This window comes from Centruroides sculpturatus, unplaced genomic scaffold (genome assembly GCF_000671375.1).
Source record: "Centruroides sculpturatus isolate CEXI.00-Female unplaced genomic scaffold, Cexi_2.0 scaffold398, whole genome shotgun sequence".
NCBI classification, from domain to species: Eukaryota; Metazoa; Arthropoda; class Arachnida; order Scorpiones; family Buthidae; genus Centruroides; species Centruroides sculpturatus.
Genome location: NW_019384660.1, coordinates 506,828 through 529,608, shown reverse-complemented (window position 1 = coordinate 529,608; position 22,781 = coordinate 506,828). Strand labels below are relative to the sequence as shown.

Genomic DNA, 22,781 nt, shown 5'->3' with positions numbered 1-22,781 from the left:
TATTACACATTGATAATGCAATTTATATATATAATATCTTTTATTTAAGCATATGGCACGAGAACACAAAGGAAAGTTGACTTTAGATGCTCTTCTAATTATGCCTGTACAAAGGATACCTAGATATGAATTACTTATAAAAGTAAGTTTCTTTTAAAAAGTATATAGAATAGAATTATACATAATTTAAGTTGTATTATAAGAAAAAATCATAAGTTTAAGTAAATGACTAATAACTTCAAAATTAAAAAAAAACTAATAAGAAAAATATCTTAAAATATTGTTGTTAATACTTCTAGAATAAGACAAGCTTATTGATGTCTAGACATGATCCCTGGATACTATAGTAAACAAATAGAGCAAAGTTTATAGTTACATCATAGAAAAATTAAATTCAAAATAAATACAAACAAAAAAAATGAATAGAAAGATACAATTATTAACATCAATGTAATTTATGTGTATATAGATATAATATTTATGCAATAAAAATAATAATATATATTTTGATGTATTATTTTCAGTAATTATCATATTTAATGTTTATATTATTAAAATTTATCTTGTTTTATCCATGATGTGATAATCAAAAAGGCAGATAAAAAATGGCATTCTCTTGCTGATGATTAGAAATTTGTAAATTTATTTTGTTTACAAACAAAATTTTATTAAATCTTTCATTTGCTGTATGAGTTTAATTCAATCTGGATAAAAGTAGTAGTAAATAAATTAAATTAAGTTTTTATTTAATTTACTTATATTAATGTCTATATTACTTTTAAAACTATTTCTTTTGTTTGGTTTTAGTATTTTAATTTTTCATTTGTACAACAGAATAGAGAATGAAATTCTCTTGAAAACATTTAAATTTAATTTAATATAAAATTCAAACAGTTAATGTGCTTTAATAATTATGTAACAAATCTAGAATAGGTATAGAAGATTTAAATGTTCTAAAAAATCTAGCAAAAGACTTTTCCGTAGATATAACTGATATAATTAAAACAAAAACTTGTGTGTATTTTTTGTTTTTTCATTAACCTCAGAAGACCTAATCAAATTTTATCATCTTTTATTTAAGATTCCTGTTCCTTTTAATTTTTATAAATATGCAACATATATTGGTAATTTTTTTTTGCTTCCTAACAGAAAATTCAGCCTATTTTTTTTATTATTTTTTAACTCTGTATAGCATTTCAGTTAACTTAAACTTGTGAGTAATTTCATACCGAGATTTAATCAAACTTTTTCCTAATATGCTATTTCTTGTGTGTGTTTTTTTTTTTTTACTATTTCATGTGAAATCATTTAATATTATTTATGTAAAACTCAATAGTTTCTTCTTTTTACTTTTTCATATCTGTTATATGAACTCTCTGATTCTGTAATTTAGGTTTTTATCATTTCCGAGAATGATAGAATAAGAATTGTATGTGTATTCAAATCTAATTAGTTAGATCAAAGATAAAGGTCTCTAGAGTTTTCATGTAAAATTAAAATTATAGGATTCTTAACATGATTTGACTTGTATGTCTATTTATAAAAGTTTTTTATATTTTATTTTTGTTGTTTTTTTATTTTATATATATATTTTTAAACATTGCTTTTGATATATGAATTTATTATCTTAGTTCTTCTAATTTTAGTATTGTATTTTAGTTTATCTTTCCTGTTTGTAAATATAGTGTTTATGTGCTTTTTGAGATTAATGCATATATCAATACAGCTAACTTATAATTATTATAAAACAGTTTTCCTATATGCTATATTAAATTAATTAAGCTCTTCTTTGATACAATAGGAAATATTTAGTCTAATATAAACATATTAATATCCTTGGAAAATCATCAGATATACTTTTTTTCTTTCCATATAATTAAAACTTATTCATATAGTGGAAAATCTTTTAGCATTTTAGCCTGAAGTAATGCAAAAATAGTATTTTTGCATTACTTTAGGTTCCACAAATTTAAAGTTATTTTATCTAACTCAGTATGCTTATAGATCTCATTAAAAATTTCCTTCAAGGACTAGAAATCATGTAAAAAGAAAATATAAAAAAATCAGGAATAATTTCACTCATGATTTTTTTCCTCTCAATTGTTTTAATGCTAAATAATATAAAGTTTCTAATTTAAATGATGAAAAATACTTATGTTTATAGTCTAGTACTGAAAACCAACTGAAGCACTTTGAGTTTTTTTGAAGATTCTTTTAAAAAAAAAACTCAAAGCACTTCATGCAAAATTACATAGAAAAAATAAAAAAAATGCAACTGTCTTTCAACATTATAAAGAGTTTAATTGAAAAAAATTCACACAAGTATTTTCAACAGTGTTATTATGTCTTCAAGTGAGACATTCTCACATAGAACACAAAAGATCAAAATTGCTTTCTATTTCTAAGAGATAAAATGCATGTTACTTATTTGAAAGGATAACATACAAACTTTTATTTTTAAACTTTTAAAACAGAACAAGAAAATTTTTTAAATTTTAAATATATTAAATTTTAAAACTTTATAAATTGTTATTATTTCTAAAGATTTTAATGATAATTGTAGAGCATAAAAAATAAATTTGTTTTAAATAAATCTCAAGGTCTTATAAATTATTAATATTTTTAGAGATTTTTAACAATGATTATAGGAAGTGAAACAGAAGAAACTAAGTTATGCCATGTATAAACTTAAACTATTGATAATTACAACCTTCAACAGGTGGGAATGCTGAAGCACAGTACACAAAGGAGAGAGAGACCCTTAACTACTATCATTGTTTTTTTAACCATCCTGAAAAACAAAATTCACAAGTCTAGAAATTCAAGGTTGGGACGGTTATACATATTGATTGTTCAGTTATATAAGGTTTTCCAAATAAACAATGTTTCAATCTATGCATGACTGGAGTAGTTCAGCTTCTGCATGTAGGGGCTAATAGTTATCTTCTAGAACTCACTTAGCTAAGTCTGTAGAATTTCTATCATGTTAGATGTTGTGTTGATGTTCAGTTTTAGAACACTTTTCTTTTTTTCTTCTTTTTCTTTATTCTTATTTGTATTCTTTTCATTTTCTTTATTCATTATTTATAGTAAGTGACATGAATTTTTCCATCATAGATTAGATATACCATCCAGAACTAGTTTCTCTTGATTAATAAGTAAAGAGCATTACTAATAGTGTATTACCATTAATCTGTATGCACACATTCTAATATAATTTGCTATTATAATGTTTCCTCTAACAAACTTAAGTATTTTTCTTATATCTGTCAGTATGTACCGTACATAAGATTTATTTATATCTCTCCATTTCTTACTTTCAATTTCTAATCTAGTCATTCAACCATCAAATCAATGATTCTTGTTTGGTAATGGTTCTGTTCTAAGAATTTCTAACTACCTGTTGTCTATTCTTCTTTATTGTTGTTAGTCATATAGTAAACTAAACTTGAATTACTTATTAATAATTAAATACAAATGTAAATAATCAAAAGTTGCTGGTTTGTGTCCTACTCTGGATCAATCTTTTCCTTCAAAATATTCTAAATTAATTCATTTAATTCTAATAATTAAATTTAATATAAAATGGCAACTTAATTGACTATCTCTAGTCCAAATTACATATTATTTATATATTTAATTAACAAATTATAGCCTAGTAATGAATCTGGCTTTATCAATTGGCATTGTTACTAGATTTTTCAGAATGTTTTAAGATTTTTCATACACATTTCAGATTTTTTCTGTAATTATAAAAATGCAGAAGCCATTAGAATTTTATATTAAATTTCAAATTTTTCTTTGTTTTTTTGGGAGGCTATTTTTCTTTGTTTTTGTTCAGTTTTAATGCATAATTTTTTGTTTATAGATACTTTTTATAGGTTAGTTTTGTTTCGTTTTTATACAAAGATGACATGAATATTATAATTGCCTTACAGTCCTTATTTTTAATTTATTTTTAATTGTCGACTTGGACATTACTCATTAATAGGACTTTACACTGGTGTTTAAAAATTGAAGAAACAAATTTTCTTTATTAAATCACCTGTACTACTATCAATTGTGTCAATTTTTAAATGCCAGTATAAAGTCCCATTAATGAGTAATATCCAAGTAGACAATTAAAAATAAAAGTGACATGAATATCTTTATATCCCATAACAGTTTCAAATCTCCAAAATATTCAGAAATATGAGGCGTGTATTTTAAGTAAGTACTGTTTTGATATTAAAAAAACACAAGTGCAATTTTTTTTAACAATTTTATGCTTACATGAAAGCCTGTACCTTAATCTACTTTTCAACATAATTTCCTCCAATATTATGGCACTTATCATATCATACAACCAACTTCTGAATTCAATCCTCATAGAAATTTGGCACCTGATTTGCCAACCACTGCAGCACAGCCATTTTGAAATCATCATCGTGGTAGTGATGATTGCATAGATCTTTTTCAAGTGGAGGAACAAGTAGTAGTCACTAGGCACTAGATCAGGGCTATATGGAGGGTGATCAAGTTGTTCCTAGCCATATGATGTGATAAGGTCTCAGGTTCATTGAGCCATGTGGACGGACATTGTTATGAAGCAAAACAATCCCTGTACTGAGCTTGCCATGCCTTTTGTTTTGGATGACGAAATCGTAAGGCATCTGTTTTCTTGAACTTTTGCATCAACTTTCTGCACCAAGTCTTCAGTAATGACAGACGGTTGCCCACTTTGCTCCTTGTCATGGACATTAGTATGGCCATGTTTAAATGCTCTAACCCATTTTCTTACCATTCCATCACTCATAATGTTTTTCCATACACCTCACTAATTTGTTGATGAATGTTAGCTGCTTTCATGTCTTTTGCATTATAATTTGCATTTTTGCATTAAGTGAATTATCACGTATACTTCACAATTGATGGAATTTTCAGTTGTTGGAGGCATTTTAAACACACACAAACAAACATAAAATGAATGAATGCTTCTGTAATGGTTTCTGTGGCTAGCCAACAGATGTAGGTACTTGATGCACATTCGTGGAACACCACCCACAGCGCTGCTACAGCTTTATTTTAAAACTGAACTTACTTAAAAAACATGCCTCATATTTACTTTGCTTAGCAGACATGTCTGAAATATTTTTATTAAAATTTATTATTACACTTAAACAAAAGTAATTAAGTTTCTTATTAAATTTATTTATTTTTTACAAGCATTTTTTAAAATCAATATTTAATATCAATATTTAGCTGATAGATCGTTTTAATTTGTTTTTATTTTAGAACTTATTTTAAACCATTTAGATTACTTTAATTTCAAGTTTTAACTTTCTAAATATAATGTTAAAATGATAACTGGAATATGTTTCTCATAAATTTCCCAATAGTAACATTCACTTGATATGTTGAATCATTATCCAAATGACAAAAATTTATTCTTAAAACAGATAATAATATGCAATTAAAAAGAACACTGAAAATTTGTTTAGTTGGCTTTGTGAAAATAAGCATTATATGATACTAAAAATAATTAAATAGTTTAGAGATTAAGACAAAAATTCAATTACTTGTAAAAATTGAAAATAAATTTTTATAATTATAAAATAACTAGCATCGAACATCACAGCTTCACCTGCTCTTATATACATATAGAACTTCAAAAATTTGAACTTTTTGTTCACTAATTATTTTTGGGTTATCAATCTCTAGCCACCCAAAACAGGTCAACCTAGATTTATTGCATTATTCTCAGATGAAAATATTAGTCTTGATTAGGATGAATAGTGTAAACTCTATCAAGTGCTGTATCTCTTTTGATTTCAGGATAGCCTTCAACATCTAGCATACCTTATAACCTGAACTCGCCAACTCTTGTGGAAGAGCGAAAAGTGGGGCTTCGCCACGTAGTGGGTGATTCTCAAACTATACTCTAGTGGTGCAATAGTACGTGTGGCTGCAGGCAGTAAGAGTGCATGCATGGCATCCTGCTGACTGTGAGATTCCCCTATCATTTATCACTTTTTTAATACATTTTTATAAAAAATCTGTGGGTTTGATTAGTAGTAAACATTCCAGAGATCATAAAGATGCTACAGTTAAAATTTGATAACGATTGATTCAGTAGTTTTTGCAGTTAGTTGGAACAAACGAAAAATACATTGTCACTTTATATAGTAGTATAGATTAATAGCTTAAAAATACTTTTCAAAATTTATAACTAGTATAATAATTATTAGAAATTTGAAAATTGAATAAAATAAAAAATATGTAAAGTTAAGAATTTATTGGAAAAGTAATTGGTTATTTTTGTCATATATAATCTATGCATGAAATTGTACATTTTTATCAAAATCAATTATCAAAGTTAGTCCCATTAGTTGATTGGATTCTCAAAGGACTCTGATAATTAATAATTTTTGTAAAATTTTTATTTGTAAATTAATTTTTTTTGTAATTAATTTTTTAAAATTTTTCTTAATTTCTTTTCTCGATTTTGTTCATTATTACTTATTCATAAAATATAAATCTCAATAAATTAATAAAAAATAGAACCTACATAAAAACCCTATAATATGTTAATTTAAACAATATTAAAAAACCATGAAAATTTAATCTTTTTGTGATTTGTCATTTTATATATTGTAAAATAATCTGTAAAATCTTTGAAGATTATATTAGTTCATGAAAATTATTTTAGTTTTAAAGTTAGAAAATAAGAAAATAAATAAATATATGTTATATAAAAATAAAGGAACTATTATTATCTACTAATAAATTTGAATTTTAAAGAGGCTTAATTTTATGACGGGTGTAAAAACTACTCTTTCAATTTTAGAGTAATATTGATTAATATCAGATTTATATGATAAAATTCTTATTGAATGAATTCAATCAAAATTTTATATTACTCAAATCCTTTGAGTTTTTGTTCCTCCTTTCCTTATCCATTTTCCTTCTTTTTTCTATGATTTTCTTCTTTACAAAAATTAAACTTTACAAAATTCATAATTATATTTTTTACATATTAAGAGAAACTATAAACATAATACCAACTTTAGATTTATCAACAATTGTATTTATAATGTATAATATAAAAGAAATTTTGCAATACTAAATTATAGTATAATGTAAAAGTTAGTAAATTGAATTTGATTTTTATTTTAAAATGAATGTTATTATATTGTTAATAATTTTACTATCAATCCTTAAACTTCTGAGCCTTTATATAGAAAGTGTCTAAATATTGTTTTTCTTCATTTAATATATTATTATAATGCTTATTCTGTTTATCATTCAAAAAATAGTTTTCATTAGTTATTTTAGTTTTTTTTTTAAATTCAGATTATTTTTTATCAGCATCTTTAAAAAATTTATATAATTCAGATTCTTAATTTATTTCCTGCCATTGTTTGAATTTATTATTATTTAATATAAATATTAAAGTTTTTCGTATATAATATAAGACAATATATTTATCTTTGCATTTAACATTTTCAAAGCAATTTTTAGCATATAGCAAATTTATTAATTCTAGAAAATAGTTAAACTGTTTTCAAATTTATAAGTTTTTAACATTTTGGTGATGAAACTTAACTATTCAAAATGATTAAATAATTAAAATATTTTGATTTCAAAAACCTTTCTTAAATTTGATGAAAATTTCTATTTAATTTAATAAATATTATTAAATAAATAATAAAAATAACTGTTCATTTCGAGATTTGAATTTTTGTTTAAATATGATTATATTTAAACAAAACAATTACTAGGAAGGATATTAGGAATAATAGAATATTTTGAAGAGGATATGAATTTATCAAAAGTATTTGCAATTAATATTTAATTGTATAATAGTTTATGCAAATGACATTTATATTATGATTTTTTAAAATTTACTAAGCTTGGAATGACATTCTTATATCTGAAAGGATAGCAATATTTTGTCAAAGAAAGCATGTTTTGTGCAGATGCATGTGATGGATTTATTTATAGTGTACTTAATAGCATTTCTGATTGCCAATTGGAAGAGAGATTTGTTATTAAAAGAAGTTTTAAGAAACATTTATAAACTCTTTTTTTTTTTTTTTTTAAGTAGTATATATTAAGTATCCTATATTATGTGCAATTATGATAAATTCAAACTATATTTTATTTTTTTAACATATACATTCTAATTAAATAATGAAAATTATATTCTTTTAATAGAATATGCATTTGGATGAAATCAAATAATAAAACACCAATTCTATGATTAATAGAAAAATATATTTATTAGACATATACAAAATAAATGATTATTGTAAACTTTATTAACTTTTAACATACATATTTAGGAACTTCTAAAACATACACATGTGGATCACCCAGATCACCAACTTCTTGTTATGGCTCAGAAAGAAGTACATGATTTAGCTGTAAAAATCAACAGAGTAGAAAGAGAAGCATTTCAACATGAACAGATGCAACAAAAAGTTAAAGAAATTGAACATCTCATTGAGGGTATTATGGATGTATGTTATATTTTCATGTTTTAATAAAAATAAAATATTTTCAATATCAATATTCTAATTCATATTTTTAAAATTTGAATTAATTATAATAATTTTTTTTTTTTTTTGCATTTTTAGCTAGTGCAGCCTGACAGAACCTTCATTCGGTATGATCTAGTCAGCATACCAGTAAGATAATCTTTAATTATTTGATATATTTTTCTATTTGACCATATACCTGTAGATGCTTAATTTAAAAATAGAAGCACTCCAGATATGTTTGAAGTGTCAAAAATGAAAATAACTTCTGATGTAAAATCAAAATATGAGTCATTGAAATAGTTAATAAATAATTCAAATATTATCAATATTATTATAAAATAATTTCTTTAAAACAAATTAAAATTCTGAATCAAATGCATTCAAATACAATAGTCTTAATTATTTTAGAATGCAAAATAATAATATATAAATAAAATGCAGTAGGCCTATGCATATAATATTGTATATTTTATTTATGCTTTTGGTTTGGTTTGGTGGGATATGGCAATGCAACACATGTGCAATCTGCCAAAGGGAATGCCTCTCAGGAGAACTTTTATGAGAAACTGGCCCCAATTTAAGTGATAGGTACATGAAGAAAAACCAGAAAACACTACATCACTAGCTCATTTGGTGTGGCAATCTGTAACCAGCTACCACTGTTTAGTGATTGTATTCACTTGACCATTGGTAGGTTTATGTATTTTGAATATACTTTTGCAATATGATTATTATTAATTATTTGAGAGCTGAGAGATTTAGAATACAATGATAAAAATAGACAGTTATGAATTTTTTTTTCAATTTGTATAATCAAACTGTTGTTTTCATTAACAATTTTATTAAAAATTGAATTGTTGTCATTCAATTTTTGTATGTATGAACACTATGTATGAAGCATACAGCTCACAAAACATTTGATATTTATTGTCTGGGTCATAAAGGTCTGTTTGAGAATTTATCTCATAAATTAATCAGCATTTTCATTGTAAAATTTTCTGCTACATTCCTGAGAAGTTTATCATAGCTTTTGTGAAACAAAACATGTTTGATAATGCTAAAAATGTGATTATTTTCTCAAATAAACCTTAGTGTAGGATCAGATAAAAATATTTTGCAAAAATATTGACTTTAAAATTGAGAGTTTGTCATTTGAATTAGTGTTTATTTAGAATTTACCATTTATATTTGTGAATTGTTTGCAGTGCAATGTTATTGCATTTGTTTCTGCATTATTATATTTCACTTTCACATATTATTTTAATTTTAGAGACTAAAATTTAAGTCAGTAACAAATTAGAAACTAGGAAGTTGTTTACAGAATAATCAAGGTTTTAAAATATACAGATATACCCAAATCTATAACCCCTTGACATACAACTGTACACATAACTTCATATTTTCTATAATACTTTATAACAACTATTAAATGGAAAGTATGGTACATTCTATTTTTGTCATTTCTAACATCAATTAATGTTTATAATCACCTTAGCATAAAAATGTATGACAGTATGATACTTTTGTGGTGATCACTTTACTTCTCTTTTACTATCTGGCATTGTGTTTTTGTGTACCTATATTATGTCATTCGTATGACCAAATGAATTTACAACCATACTGTCAAAATGAAGGCCATCATAAGTCAAGGTGTATCTTTTCATGTAAATTTTTTTAAAATTATGAAATATTTAAATTCATTTAAGGCATATAAAATTGTATTAAAAATATTAAAAAGAATTAATAAAATTTGAGAACATCATCTCTCTTATATATTCCTATAGAGTTTGGCATCTCATTTTGAAGAATACAGGTAAAATAAACAGTTTATCTAGAAAGTATCTTTTTTTCTGAGATTATGATCAATAATCAATATAGTATTGATTGCTATTATCCATTTTAGCATTGGCATAACCATCACTTTTTGCTGAATTTGCATGTCTATTTTTGAGAATTTTTATCATCATAATAAAACATTATGGAGATGATTGTTTCATTGATGTTTCCAAAATGAGATGCATATGAAATATAAAGATAAATTATACTGAGTAAATATGCTGTCAGTGTTAAGTAGTGTATTTTATATGATAAAAACTATAACAAATTTGCATCAATAATGCTAACATATTGTGGCATTACTAATGTAATAAAACAGCAAAACAGAAGTGCTTAATAATCTGTGAAAAAACTTTCCAAAGTAGACATTTCTAGCACAGTTAAATTAATTAACTTCTTATGTAGATATAATTGAGGTAAATTCAATAAATAAGGTTAGTAGCACTGTTAAAAAAAAATAACTGTTATAATGCAGAGGTGTTTGCTGGAATTCTTAAATGATGCATCACAAGGTAGCAAATTAATGCTAAATTATTTGGTGAAACTTTAATAAAACATTAAATCTGTTATAGAAACATGTGGTAATAATATCATGTTGTATACACAAGTAGTTGACCATTATAAATGTATTAAAGAAGGCCATGAATCAATAGAAGATGCTAACATTATTTGTGATGACTTGAAAATGCATTCATCTTACATTATTCCAAGGAAATTAACAGATGAGCAACATAAAAAATATGCATTCATTCGTGAAGAACTGATTGACAGAGTTGATAAAGATTTATGACCTAAACAGAGTGATTATTGATGATGAAACCTTGTTTCTATATGACCCATGAAGGAAATGTATCTCATTGACATGGAAATTAGTCTCTTCAACTAGGCAGGAAAAAATTTGTGCTGACAGATTCAAGGGAAAGGTGATACTTATGATTTTTGATGCAAAAGACCTAGTAGTGCATTATGAGCTTGTTTCCAATGTTAGCCTTATTAATTAACAAGAAGATTAACATTTTTTGATGTTTTCCAGGATGCAGTAAAATGAAAATGTACTCATCTCTGGTAAGCAAAAAGCTGGATTTTCTGTCAACAATGTCTTGATGCATCATTCTGTTTTAATAATGAATATTTAGCAAAACATCTCTAGTGTTTGTGTTTTGCTAGTACCTGTATCTATACTTCCATAGCCTCCTTGCTCACTGAACCATCCTCCTGCAGATTTTCATGCCACTAAAATGAAAGCTTTACTGAAGTGTTGTATCAAATTAGTGGAAGAAATAAAAATTGCATAATAATGGGCTGAAAGATTATTTAACACATTCATTGCTGGTGATGCTTTGGAGTAATCTACACTGCAACACTGCATGTACTGACCCTCTTATGGACATCATAAGTTTTCTGTTTCTCACTCAAAAAATTTTTATTTGTTTTTGAAAAAAAATTTTTTTCTTGTTTATTGTACCCTTCTAAGAATATATTAATTTTATATAATTTCCTTAATGTTTTTAACATATACATATACATATACATATAGTTAACAAAATGTAAAAAAAATTCAGAACACAGCTAGAGATCACTTACTATGGAGGCAGTGAATATATTAATAAGTGTACAAACAGTGACAAAAAGTGTTTATTTTGGATATGGTCTTCTGTAAATATTTATTCTATCAATGAAGTGATTTTCAAACATTTTAAAGGGACATCCCATTTTTTAAATTCATGTGTTCCCTATATTTTTTATAAAATCATACTGGCCTATATTTTTTTAGGATGTCCTTTATGTTAATAAAATGAAGATTTTTGCATGGTTTTTTGTAATACAAAATTATATTTCAAACAAAAGAGATACATGCCACTAAATAAAATTAAATTTGGATGATATAATGACTACATTTTAGTCATTACATCGTCTAGTCTATCCACAATGATGAATTTTCTTTGTACAGTACTTCCTAGAAAATATCTTGCATCCCACTATGGAGACATGCTCTATAGCTTGAGAACCACTATATTAATGTAATAAAAATGATATTAAAAGTTTGGTTATTTTATCCTACAACACCAATGTTCACTCAATACAATAGTGAACATTGGTGTTGTAGGATAACATCAGCCACATAATTACTGCCATCAATGTCCCTATGATGCACTTGATGTTCCCAAATATGAATTGATGTATCAGTTGTGTATAGATCTGACAGGTGACTGCTTTCAGCAGTCACCTGTCAGATGGTGAAAGCAACAATTGACTTCTCTGTTTATTACTGTAGTATTATTCTGTGCTTCTCTAATCTATGAACCAGGGCTACTTTTTCATGACCATCCTGGACAAGTACACAATAATGTTCTTTATAGAAATGGCCATCCTGTTAGTAGACACTTTGTTTGAATGGATATAGCATAGTGTAAAAGAAAGATGTTAAACTGAAACTAATTTTGTTTTTATTTATCAGTAGCTAAGGTTTTCTTAATTAATTTGACATCATCCTATTGCACTGACACCCCAGAGTCTGATGCATATTGGGCCAGAGTCATCATTGTTTTGTTATTGGAAATGTGAAATATATGAAAAGTCAAATTAAATTAATTAAAAACTACTAATGTGAGATAGGAATAAGGACTTATCACACCAGTGATAGGTCCTTATTTCTACCTCACATTAGTAGGTTTTTAATTAATTTAATTAAACCAAGGGCAAAAAGCAATTTCTTTATATGAAAAGTCAGTTTGTCTTCACTTATTTAGTAGTTCCAGTTTTAAGAATAATTTTATGTTATACCTGCTCTATTAGTATTTGGTAAGAGCTTATTTTTCCTAGGGGTGGTGCGAATACCCAACTTTCCTATATTATTTTTTTCAGTTCTTTACTATAACTAAATATTTATTATGAGCAGCAGTTTGCTTATAACATTAAACATGAATTTTTTTCTGTTTCAACTTTCTTAAGACTTATTTTTGAGAAATTTATTAGAATCTGAGAATAGATTTGTTCTAATCCTGTAGTTATTTTAGTTTCTATATAGTNAATTAAGTTTCTTATTAAATTTATTTATTTTTTACAAGCATTTTTTAAAATCAATATTTAATATCAATATTTAGCTGATAGATCGTTTTAATTTGTTTTTATTTTAGAACTTATTTTAAACCATTTAGATTACTTTAATTTCAAGTTTTAACTTTCTAAATATAATGTTAAAATGATAACTGGAATATGTTTCTCATAAATTTCCCAATAGTAACATTCACTTGATATGTTGAATCATTATCCAAATGACAAAAATTTATTCTTAAAACAGATAATAATATGCAATTAAAAAGAACACTGAAAATTTGTTTAGTTGGCTTTGTGAAAATAAGCATTATATGATACTAAAAATAATTAAATAGTTTAGAGATTAAGACAAAAATTCAATTACTTGTAAAAATTGAAAATAAATTTTTATAATTATAAAATAACTAGCATCCTCCATCACAGCTTCACCTGCTCTTATATACATATAGAACTTCAAAAATTTGAACTTTTTGTTCACTAATTATTTTTGGGTTATCAATCTCTAGCCACCCAAAACAGGTCAACCTAGATTTATTGCATTATTCTCAGATGAAAATATTAGTCTTGATTAGGATGAATAGTGTAAACTCTATCAAGTGCTGTATCTCTTTTGATTTCAGGATAGCCTTCAACATCTAGCATACCTTATAACCTGAACTCGCCAACTCTTGTGGAAGAGCGAAAAGTGGGGCTTCGCCACGTAGTGGGTGATTCTCAAACTATACTCTAGTGGTGCAATAGTACGTGTGGCTGCAGGCAGTAAGAGTGCATGCATGGCATCCTGCTGACTGTGAGATTCCCCTATCATTTATCACTTTTTTAATACATTTTTATAAAAAATCTGTGGGTTTGATTAGTAGTAAACATTCCAGAGATCATAAAGATGCTACAGTTAAAATTTGATAACGATTGATTCAGTAGTTTTTGCAGTTAGTTGGAACAAACGAAAAATACATTGTCACTTTATATAGTAGTATAGATTAATAGCTTAAAAATACTTTTCAAAATTTATAACTAGTATAATAATTATTAGAAATTTGAAAATTGAATAAAATAAAAAATATGTAAAGTTAAGAATTTATTGGAAAAGTAATTGGTTATTTTTGTCATATATAATCTATGCATGAAATTGTACATTTTTATCAAAATCAATTATCAAAGTTAGTCCCATTAGTTGATTGGATTCTCAAAGGACTCTGATAATTAATAATTTTTGTAAAATTTTTATTTGTAAATTAATTTTTTTTGTAATTAATTTTTTAAAATTTTTCTTAATTTCTTTTCTCGATTTTGTTCATTATTACTTATTCATAAAATATAAATCTCAATAAATTAATAAAAAATAGAACCTACATAAAAACCCTATAATATGTTAATTTAAACAATATTAAAAAACCATGAAAATTTAATCTTTTTGTGATTTGTCATTTTATATATTGTAAAATAATCTGTAAAATCTTTGAAGATTATATTAGTTCATGAAAATTATTTTAGTTTTAAAGTTAGAAAATAAGAAAATAAATAAATATATGTTATATAAAAATAAAGGAACTATTATTATCTACTAATAAATTTGAATTTTAAAGAGGCTTAATTTTATGACGGGTGTAAAAACTACTCTTTCAATTTTAGAGTAATATTGATTAATATCAGATTTATATGATAAAATTCTTATTGAATGAATTCAATCAAAATTTTATATTACTCAAATCCTTTGAGTTTTTGTTCCTCCTTTCCTTATCCATTTTCCTTCTTTTTTCTATGATTTTCTTCTTTACAAAAATTAAACTTTACAAAATTCATAATTATATTTTTTACATATTAAGAGAAACTATAAACATAATACCAACTTTAGATTTATCAACAATTGTATTTATAATGTATAATATAAAAGAAATTTTGCAATACTAAATTATAGTATAATGTAAAAGTTAGTAAATTGAATTTGATTTTTATTTTAAAATGAATGTTATTATATTGTTAATAATTTTACTATCAATCCTTAAACTTCTGAGCCTTTATATAGAAAGTGTCTAAATATTGTTTTTCTTCATTTAATATATTATTATAATGCTTATTCTGTTTATCATTCAAAAAATAGTTTTCATTAGTTATTTTAGTTTTTTTTTTAAATTCAGATTATTTTTTATCAGCATCTTTAAAAAATTTATATAATTCAGATTCTTAATTTATTTCCTGCCATTGTTTGAATTTATTATTATTTAATATAAATATTAAAGTTTTTCGTATATAATATAAGACAATATATTTATCTTTGCATTTAACATTTTCAAAGCAATTTTTAGCATATAGCAAATTTATTAATTCTAGAAAACAGTTAAACTGTTTTCAAATTTATAAGTTTTTAACATTTTGGTGATGAAACTTAACTATTCAAAATGATTAAATAATTAAAATATTTTGATTTCAAAAACCTTTCTTAAATTTGATGAAAATTTCTATTTAATTTAATAAATATTATTAAATAAATAATAAAAATAACTGTTCATTTCGAGATTTGAATTTTTGTTTAAATATGATTATATTTAAACAAAACAATTACTAGGAAGGATATTAGGAATAATAGAATATTTTGAAGAGGATATGAATTTATCAAAAGTATTTGCAATTAATATTTAATTGTATAATAGTTTATGCAAATGACATTTATATTATGATTTTTTAAAATTTACTAAGCTTGGAATGACATTCTTATATCTGAAAGGATAGCAATATTTTGTCAAAGAAAGCATGTTTTGTGCAGATGCATGTGATGGATTTATTTATAGTGTACTTAATAGCATTTCTGATTGCCAATTGGAAGAGAGATTTGTTATTAAAAGAAGTTTTAAGAAACATTTATAAACTCTTTTTTTTTTTTTTTAAGTAGTATATATTAAGTATCCTATATTATGTGCAATTATGATAAATTCAAACTATATTTTATTTTTTTAACATATACATTCTAATTAAATAATGAAAATTATATTCTTTTAATAGAATATGCATTTGGATGAAATCAAATAATAAAACACCAATTCTATGATTAATAGAAAAATATATTTATTAGACATATACAAAATAAATGATTATTGTAAACTTTATTAACTTTTAACATACATATTTAGGAACTTCTAAAACATACACATGTGGATCACCCAGATCACCAACTTCTTGTTATGGCTCAGAAAGAAGTACATGATTTAGCTGTAAAAATCAACAGAGTAGAAAGAGAAGCATTTCAACATGAACAGATGCAACAAAAAGTTAAAGAAATTGAACATCTCATTGAGGGTATTATGGATGTATGTTATATTTTCATGTTTTAATAAAAATAAAATATTTTCAATATCAATATTCTAATTCATATTTTTAAAATTTGAATTAATTATAATAATTTTTTTTTTTTTTTGCATTTTTAGCTAGTGCAGCCTGACAGAACCTTCATTCGGTATGATCTAGTCAGCATACCAGTAAGATAATCTTTAATTATTTGATATATTTTTCTATTTGACCATATACCTGTAGATGCTTAATTTAAAAATAGAAGCACTCCAGATATGTTTGAAGTGTCAAAAATGAAAATAACTTCTGATGTAAAATCAAAATATGAGTCATTGAAATAGTTAATAAATAATTCAAATATTATCAATATTATTATAAAATAATTTCTTTAAAACAAATTAAAATTCTGAATCAAATGCATTCAAATACAATAGTCTTAATTATTTTAGAATGCAAAATAATAATATATAAATAAAATGCAGTAGGCCTATGCATATAATATTGTATATTTTATTTATGCTTTTGGTTTGGTTTGGTGGGATATGGCAATGCAACACATGTGCAATCTGCCAAAGGGAATGCCTCTCAGGAGAACTTTTATGAGAAACTGGCCCCAATTTAAGTGATAGGTACATGAAGAAAAACCAGAAAACACTACATCACTAGCTCATTTGGTGTGGCAATCTGTAACCAGCTACCACTGTTTAGTGATTGTATTCACTTGACCATTGGTAGGTTTATGTATTTTGAATATACTTTTGCAATATGATTATTATTAATTATTTGAGAGCTGAGAGATTTAGAATACAATGATAAAAATAGACAGTTATGAATTTTTTTTTCAATTTGTATAATCAAACTGTTGTTTTCATTAACAATTTTATTAAAAATTGAATTGTTGTCATTCAATTTTTGTATGTATGAACACTATGTATGAAGCATACAGCTCACAAAACATTTGATATTTATTGTCTGGGTCATAAAGGTCTGTTTGAGAATTTATCTCATAAATTAATCAGCATTTTCATTGTAAAATTTTCTGCTACATTCCTGAGAAGTTTATCATAGCTTTTGTGAAACAAAACATGTTTGATAATGCTAAAAATGTGATTATTTTCTCAAATAAACCTTAGTGTAGGATCAGATAAAAATATTTTGCAAAAATATTGACTTTAAAATTGAGAGTTTGTCATTTGAATTAGTGTTTATTTAGAATTTACCATTTATATTTGTGAATTGTTTGCAGTGCAATGTTATTGCATTTGTTTCTGCATTATTATATTTCACTTTCACATATTATTTTAATTTTAGAGACTAAAATTTAAGTCAGTAACAAATTAGAAACTAGGAAGTTGTTTACAGAATAATCAAGGTTTTAAAATATACAGATATACCCAAATCTATAACCCCTTGACATACAACTGTACACATAACTTCATATTTTCTATAATACTTTATAACAACTATTAAATGGAAAGTATGGTACATTCTATTTTTGTCATTTCTAACATCAATTAATGTTTATAATCACCTTAGCATAAAAATGTATGACAGTATGATACTTTTGTGGTGATCACTTTACTTCTCTTTTACTATCTGGCATTGTGTTTTTATATTATGTCATTCGTATGACCAAATGAATTTACAACCATACTGTCAAAATGAAGGCCATCATAAGTCAAGGTGTATCTTTTCATGTAAATTTTTTTAAAATTATGAAATATTTAAATTCATTTAAGGCATATAAAATTGTATTAAAAATATTAAAAAGAATTAATAAAATTTGAGAACATCATCTCTCTTATATATTCCTATAGAGTTTGGCATCTCATTTTGAAGAATACAGGTAAAATAAACAGTTTATCTAGAAAGTATCTTTTTTTCTGAGATTATGATCAATAATCAATATAGTATTGATTGCTATTATCCATTTTAGCATTGGCATAACCATCACTTTTTGCTGAATTTGCATGTCTATTTTTGAGAATTTTTATCATCATAATAAAACATTATGGAGATGATTGTTTCATTGATGTTTCCAAAATGAGATGCATATGAAATATAAAGATAAATTATACTGAGTAAATATGCTGTCAGTGTTAAGTAGTGTATTTTATATGATAAAAACTATAACAAATTTGCATCAATAATGCTAACATATTGTGGCATTACTAATGTAATAAAACAGCAAAACAGAAGTGCTTAATAATCTGTGAAAAAACTTTCCAAAGTAGACATTTCTAGCACAGTTAAATTAATTAACTTCTTATGTAGATATAATTGAGGTAAATTCAATAAATAAGGTTAGTAGCACTGTTAAAAAAAAATAACTGTTATAATGCAGAGGTGTTTGCTGGAATTCTTAAATGATGCATCACAAGGTAGCAAATTAATGCTAAATTATTTGGTGAAACTTTAATAAAACATTAAATCTGTTATAGAAACATGTGGTAATAATATCATGTTGTATACACAAGTAGTTGACCATTATAAATGTATTAAAGAAGGCCATGAATCAATAGAAGATGCTAACATTATTTGTGATGACTTGAAAATGCATTCATCTTACATTATTCCAAGGAAATTAACAGATGAGCAACATAAAAAATATGCATTCATTCGTGAAGAACTGATTGACAGAGTTGATAAAGATTTATGACCTAAACAGAGTGATTATTGATGATGAAACCTTGTTTCTATATGACCCATGATGGAAATGTATCTCATTGACATGGAAATTAGTCTCTTCAACTAGGCAGGAAAAAATTTGTGCTGACAGATTCAAGGGAAAGGTGATACTTATGATTTTTGATGCAAAAGACCTAGTAGTGCATTATGAGCTTGTTTCCAATGTTAGCCTTATTAATTAACAAGAAGATTAACATTTTTTGATGTTTTCCAGGATGCAGTAAAATGAAAATGTACTCATCTCTGGTAAGCAAAAAGCTGGATTTTCTGTCAACAATGTCTTGATGCATCATTCTGTTTTAATAATGAATATTTAGCAAAACATCTCTAGTGTTTGTGTTTTGCTAGTACCTGTATCTATACTTCCATAGCCTCCTTGCTCACTGAACCATCCTCCTGCAGATTTTCATGCCACTAAAATGAAAGCTTTACTGAAGTGTTGTATCAAATTAGTGGAAGAAATAAAAATTGCATAATAATGGGCTGAAAGATTATTTAACACATTCATTGCTGGTGATGCTTTGGAGTAATCTACACTGCAACACTGCATGTACTGACCCTCTTATGGACATCATAAGTTTTCTGTTTCTCACTCAAAAAATTTTTATTTGTTTTTGAAAAAAAATTTTTTTCTTGTTTATTGTACCCTTCTAAGAATATATTAATTTTATATAATTTCCTTAATGTTTTTAACATATACATATACATATACATATAGTTAACAAAATGTAAAAAAAATTCAGAACACAGCTAGAGATCACTTACTATGGAGGCAGTGAATATATTAATAAGTGTACAAACAGTGACAAAAAGTGTTTATTTTGGATATGGTCTTCTGTAAATATTTATTCTATCAATGAAGTGATTTTCAAACATTTTAAAGGGACATCCCATTTTTTAAATTCATGTGTTCCCTATATTTTTTATAAAATCATACTGGCCTATATTTTTTTAGGATGTCCTTTATGTTAATAAAATGAAGATTTTTGCATGGTTTTTTGTAATACAAAATTATATTTCAAACAAAAGAGATACATGCCACTAAATAAAATTAAATTTGGATGATATAATGACTACATTTTAGTCATTACATCGTCTAGTCTATCCACAATGATGAATTTTCTTTGTACAGTACTTCCTAGAAAATATCTTGCATCCCACTATGGAGACATGCTCTATAGCTTGAGAACCACTATATTAATGTAATAAAAATGATATTAAAAGTTTGGTTATTTTATTCTACAACACCAATGTTCACTCAATACAATAGTGAACATTGGTGTTGTAGGATAACATCAGCCACATAATTACTGCCATCAATGTCCCTATGATGCACTTGATGTTCCCAAATATGAATTGATGTATCAGTTGTGTATAGATCTGACAGGTGACTGCTTTCAGCAGTCACCTGTCAGATGGTGAAAGCAACAATTGACTTCTCTGTTTATTACTGTAGTATTATTCTGTGCTTCTCTAATCTATGAACCAGGGCTACTTTTTCATGACCATCCTGGACAAGTACACAATAATGTTCTTTATAGAAATGGCCATCCTGTTAGTAGACACTTTGTTTGAATGGATATAGCATAGTGTAAAAGAAAGATGTTAAACTGAAACTAATTTTGTTTTTATTTATCAGTAGCTAAGGTTTTCTTAATTAATTTGACATCATCCTATTGCACTGACACCCCAGAGTCTGATGCATATTGGGCCAGAGTCATCATTGTTTTGTTATTGGAAATGTGAAATATATGAAAAGTCAAATTAAATTAATTAAAAACTACTAATGTGAGATAGGAATAAGGACTTATCACACCAGTGATAGGTCCTTATTTCTACCTCACATTAGTAGGTTTTTAATTAATTTAATTAAACCAAGGGCAAAAAGCAATTTCTTTATATGAAAAGTCAGTTTGTCTTCACTTATTTAGTAGTTCCAGTTTTAAGAATAATTTTATGTTATACCTGCTCTATTAGTATTTGGTAAGAGCTTATTTTTCCTAGGGGTGGTGCGAATACCCAACTTTCCTATATTATTTTTTTCAGTTCTTTACTATAACTAAATATTTATTATGAGCAGCAGTTTGCTTATAACATTAAACATGAATTTTTTTCTGTTTCAACTTTCTTAAGACTTATTTTTGAGAAATTTATTAGAATCTGAGAATAGATTTGTTCTAATCCTGTAGTTATTTTAGTTTCTATATAGTAATATATTTAGTTTTTATTTGTTTGTTCTTTTAATATAATTATAACAAAATAATAGAAATTTTGTCTTATTTGCAAAAACATGAGGTAAATAGCTAAAAATTTGTCTAAATAATTTCAGAATTATCAAAAGATTAAAATTACAAATAAAAATAAAATTTGTCTTTTATAAAAAGACAAAACTGAAAAAAAATGAACTAGTTTTTAAAAAATTTTCATTTTCTTTTGTTTGTAATTATTATTTTATTTTGATATTGAAAATTTAATATGAAGACTAAAACAATATTCATTTTTGCAGTTTTGTTCTTTTATTATTAAATTTCATTGTTAATATCATATTAAATAAGATGCACCATTAGAACAGTTGTAAAATTCAATGTATCTTTAGTATTTGGTTTAATTTAAATGAATGATTTAATATTATTTGTATAATAAAAACTTTTCTTATATTCTTGAAACAATGTTTCAAGAACATAAGTGCTTGAAAATTGTTAATAATTTTGATTACTGCTATGAAGAATAATTCTCATAATAAAATAAATAGAATTATTTTTTAAAAACAATGTTAAGTATGTAATTTTATATTTGTAGTTTAATATTTAATTTGTAAACAATTTATTTTCTAGGGTGGTCTTGGTACCAAGAAAGAACGCTGTCTCTTCTTGTTTTCAGATCTTCTTCTTATTACAAGTATAAAGAGAAAAAGTGGAACAATAAGAAAGGCATCATCATCATCGTAAGAATTTTTTAAGATGAAATCTAGTTAATGTAATACTAGTTTATGAAATCTAGTTAATGTAATACTAAGAAACATAATATTATAATAAATAAAAAATGGTTCTTATTAATTGCAATACAAAATTTAAAAAGATAACTTAAGACATTTTGACAAAATTCTGCTTGATATATTTATTGAAATGAAAATTCAGAAGGTTTTGATAATTCTAAATTTTTCAAATCAACTTAGTCAGAAATATTGGGTTGTTCAGAAAGTAATTTCGTTTTTTTTTTACCACTAGACGGATTAGTCATATTTTTCCCGCCATTTTCATTCTAAACTGTATTATCATTATATATTTTGACAGCTAGCATTTTAAGACTTATTTGTAAAAAATTTTGTTTGATTTTGTGCAATTGTTTATTTTTTGTGTCCCATCAAATATGGAAGATCAAAAGCAGCATTTT

At 25.1% G+C, this 22,781-nt stretch overlaps 1 protein-coding gene across 1 annotated transcript in view; it reads left to right on the top strand.

The window, feature by feature from the left end:
* LOC111626542 (rho guanine nucleotide exchange factor 17-like) overlaps positions 1 to 22,781 on the top strand; it is a 122,119-nt gene that overhangs the window by 52,677 nt on the left and 46,661 nt on the right. Inside the window, exons 5-8 of the mRNA XM_023369951.1 lie at positions 50 to 142; positions 8,325 to 8,501; positions 8,619 to 8,669; positions 22,223 to 22,332. Of these exons, the coding sequence (XP_023225719.1) occupies positions 50 to 142; positions 8,325 to 8,501; positions 8,619 to 8,669; positions 22,223 to 22,332 (431 nt within the window). The remainder of the gene's footprint in view (positions 1 to 49; positions 143 to 8,324; positions 8,502 to 8,618; positions 8,670 to 22,222; positions 22,333 to 22,781) is intronic.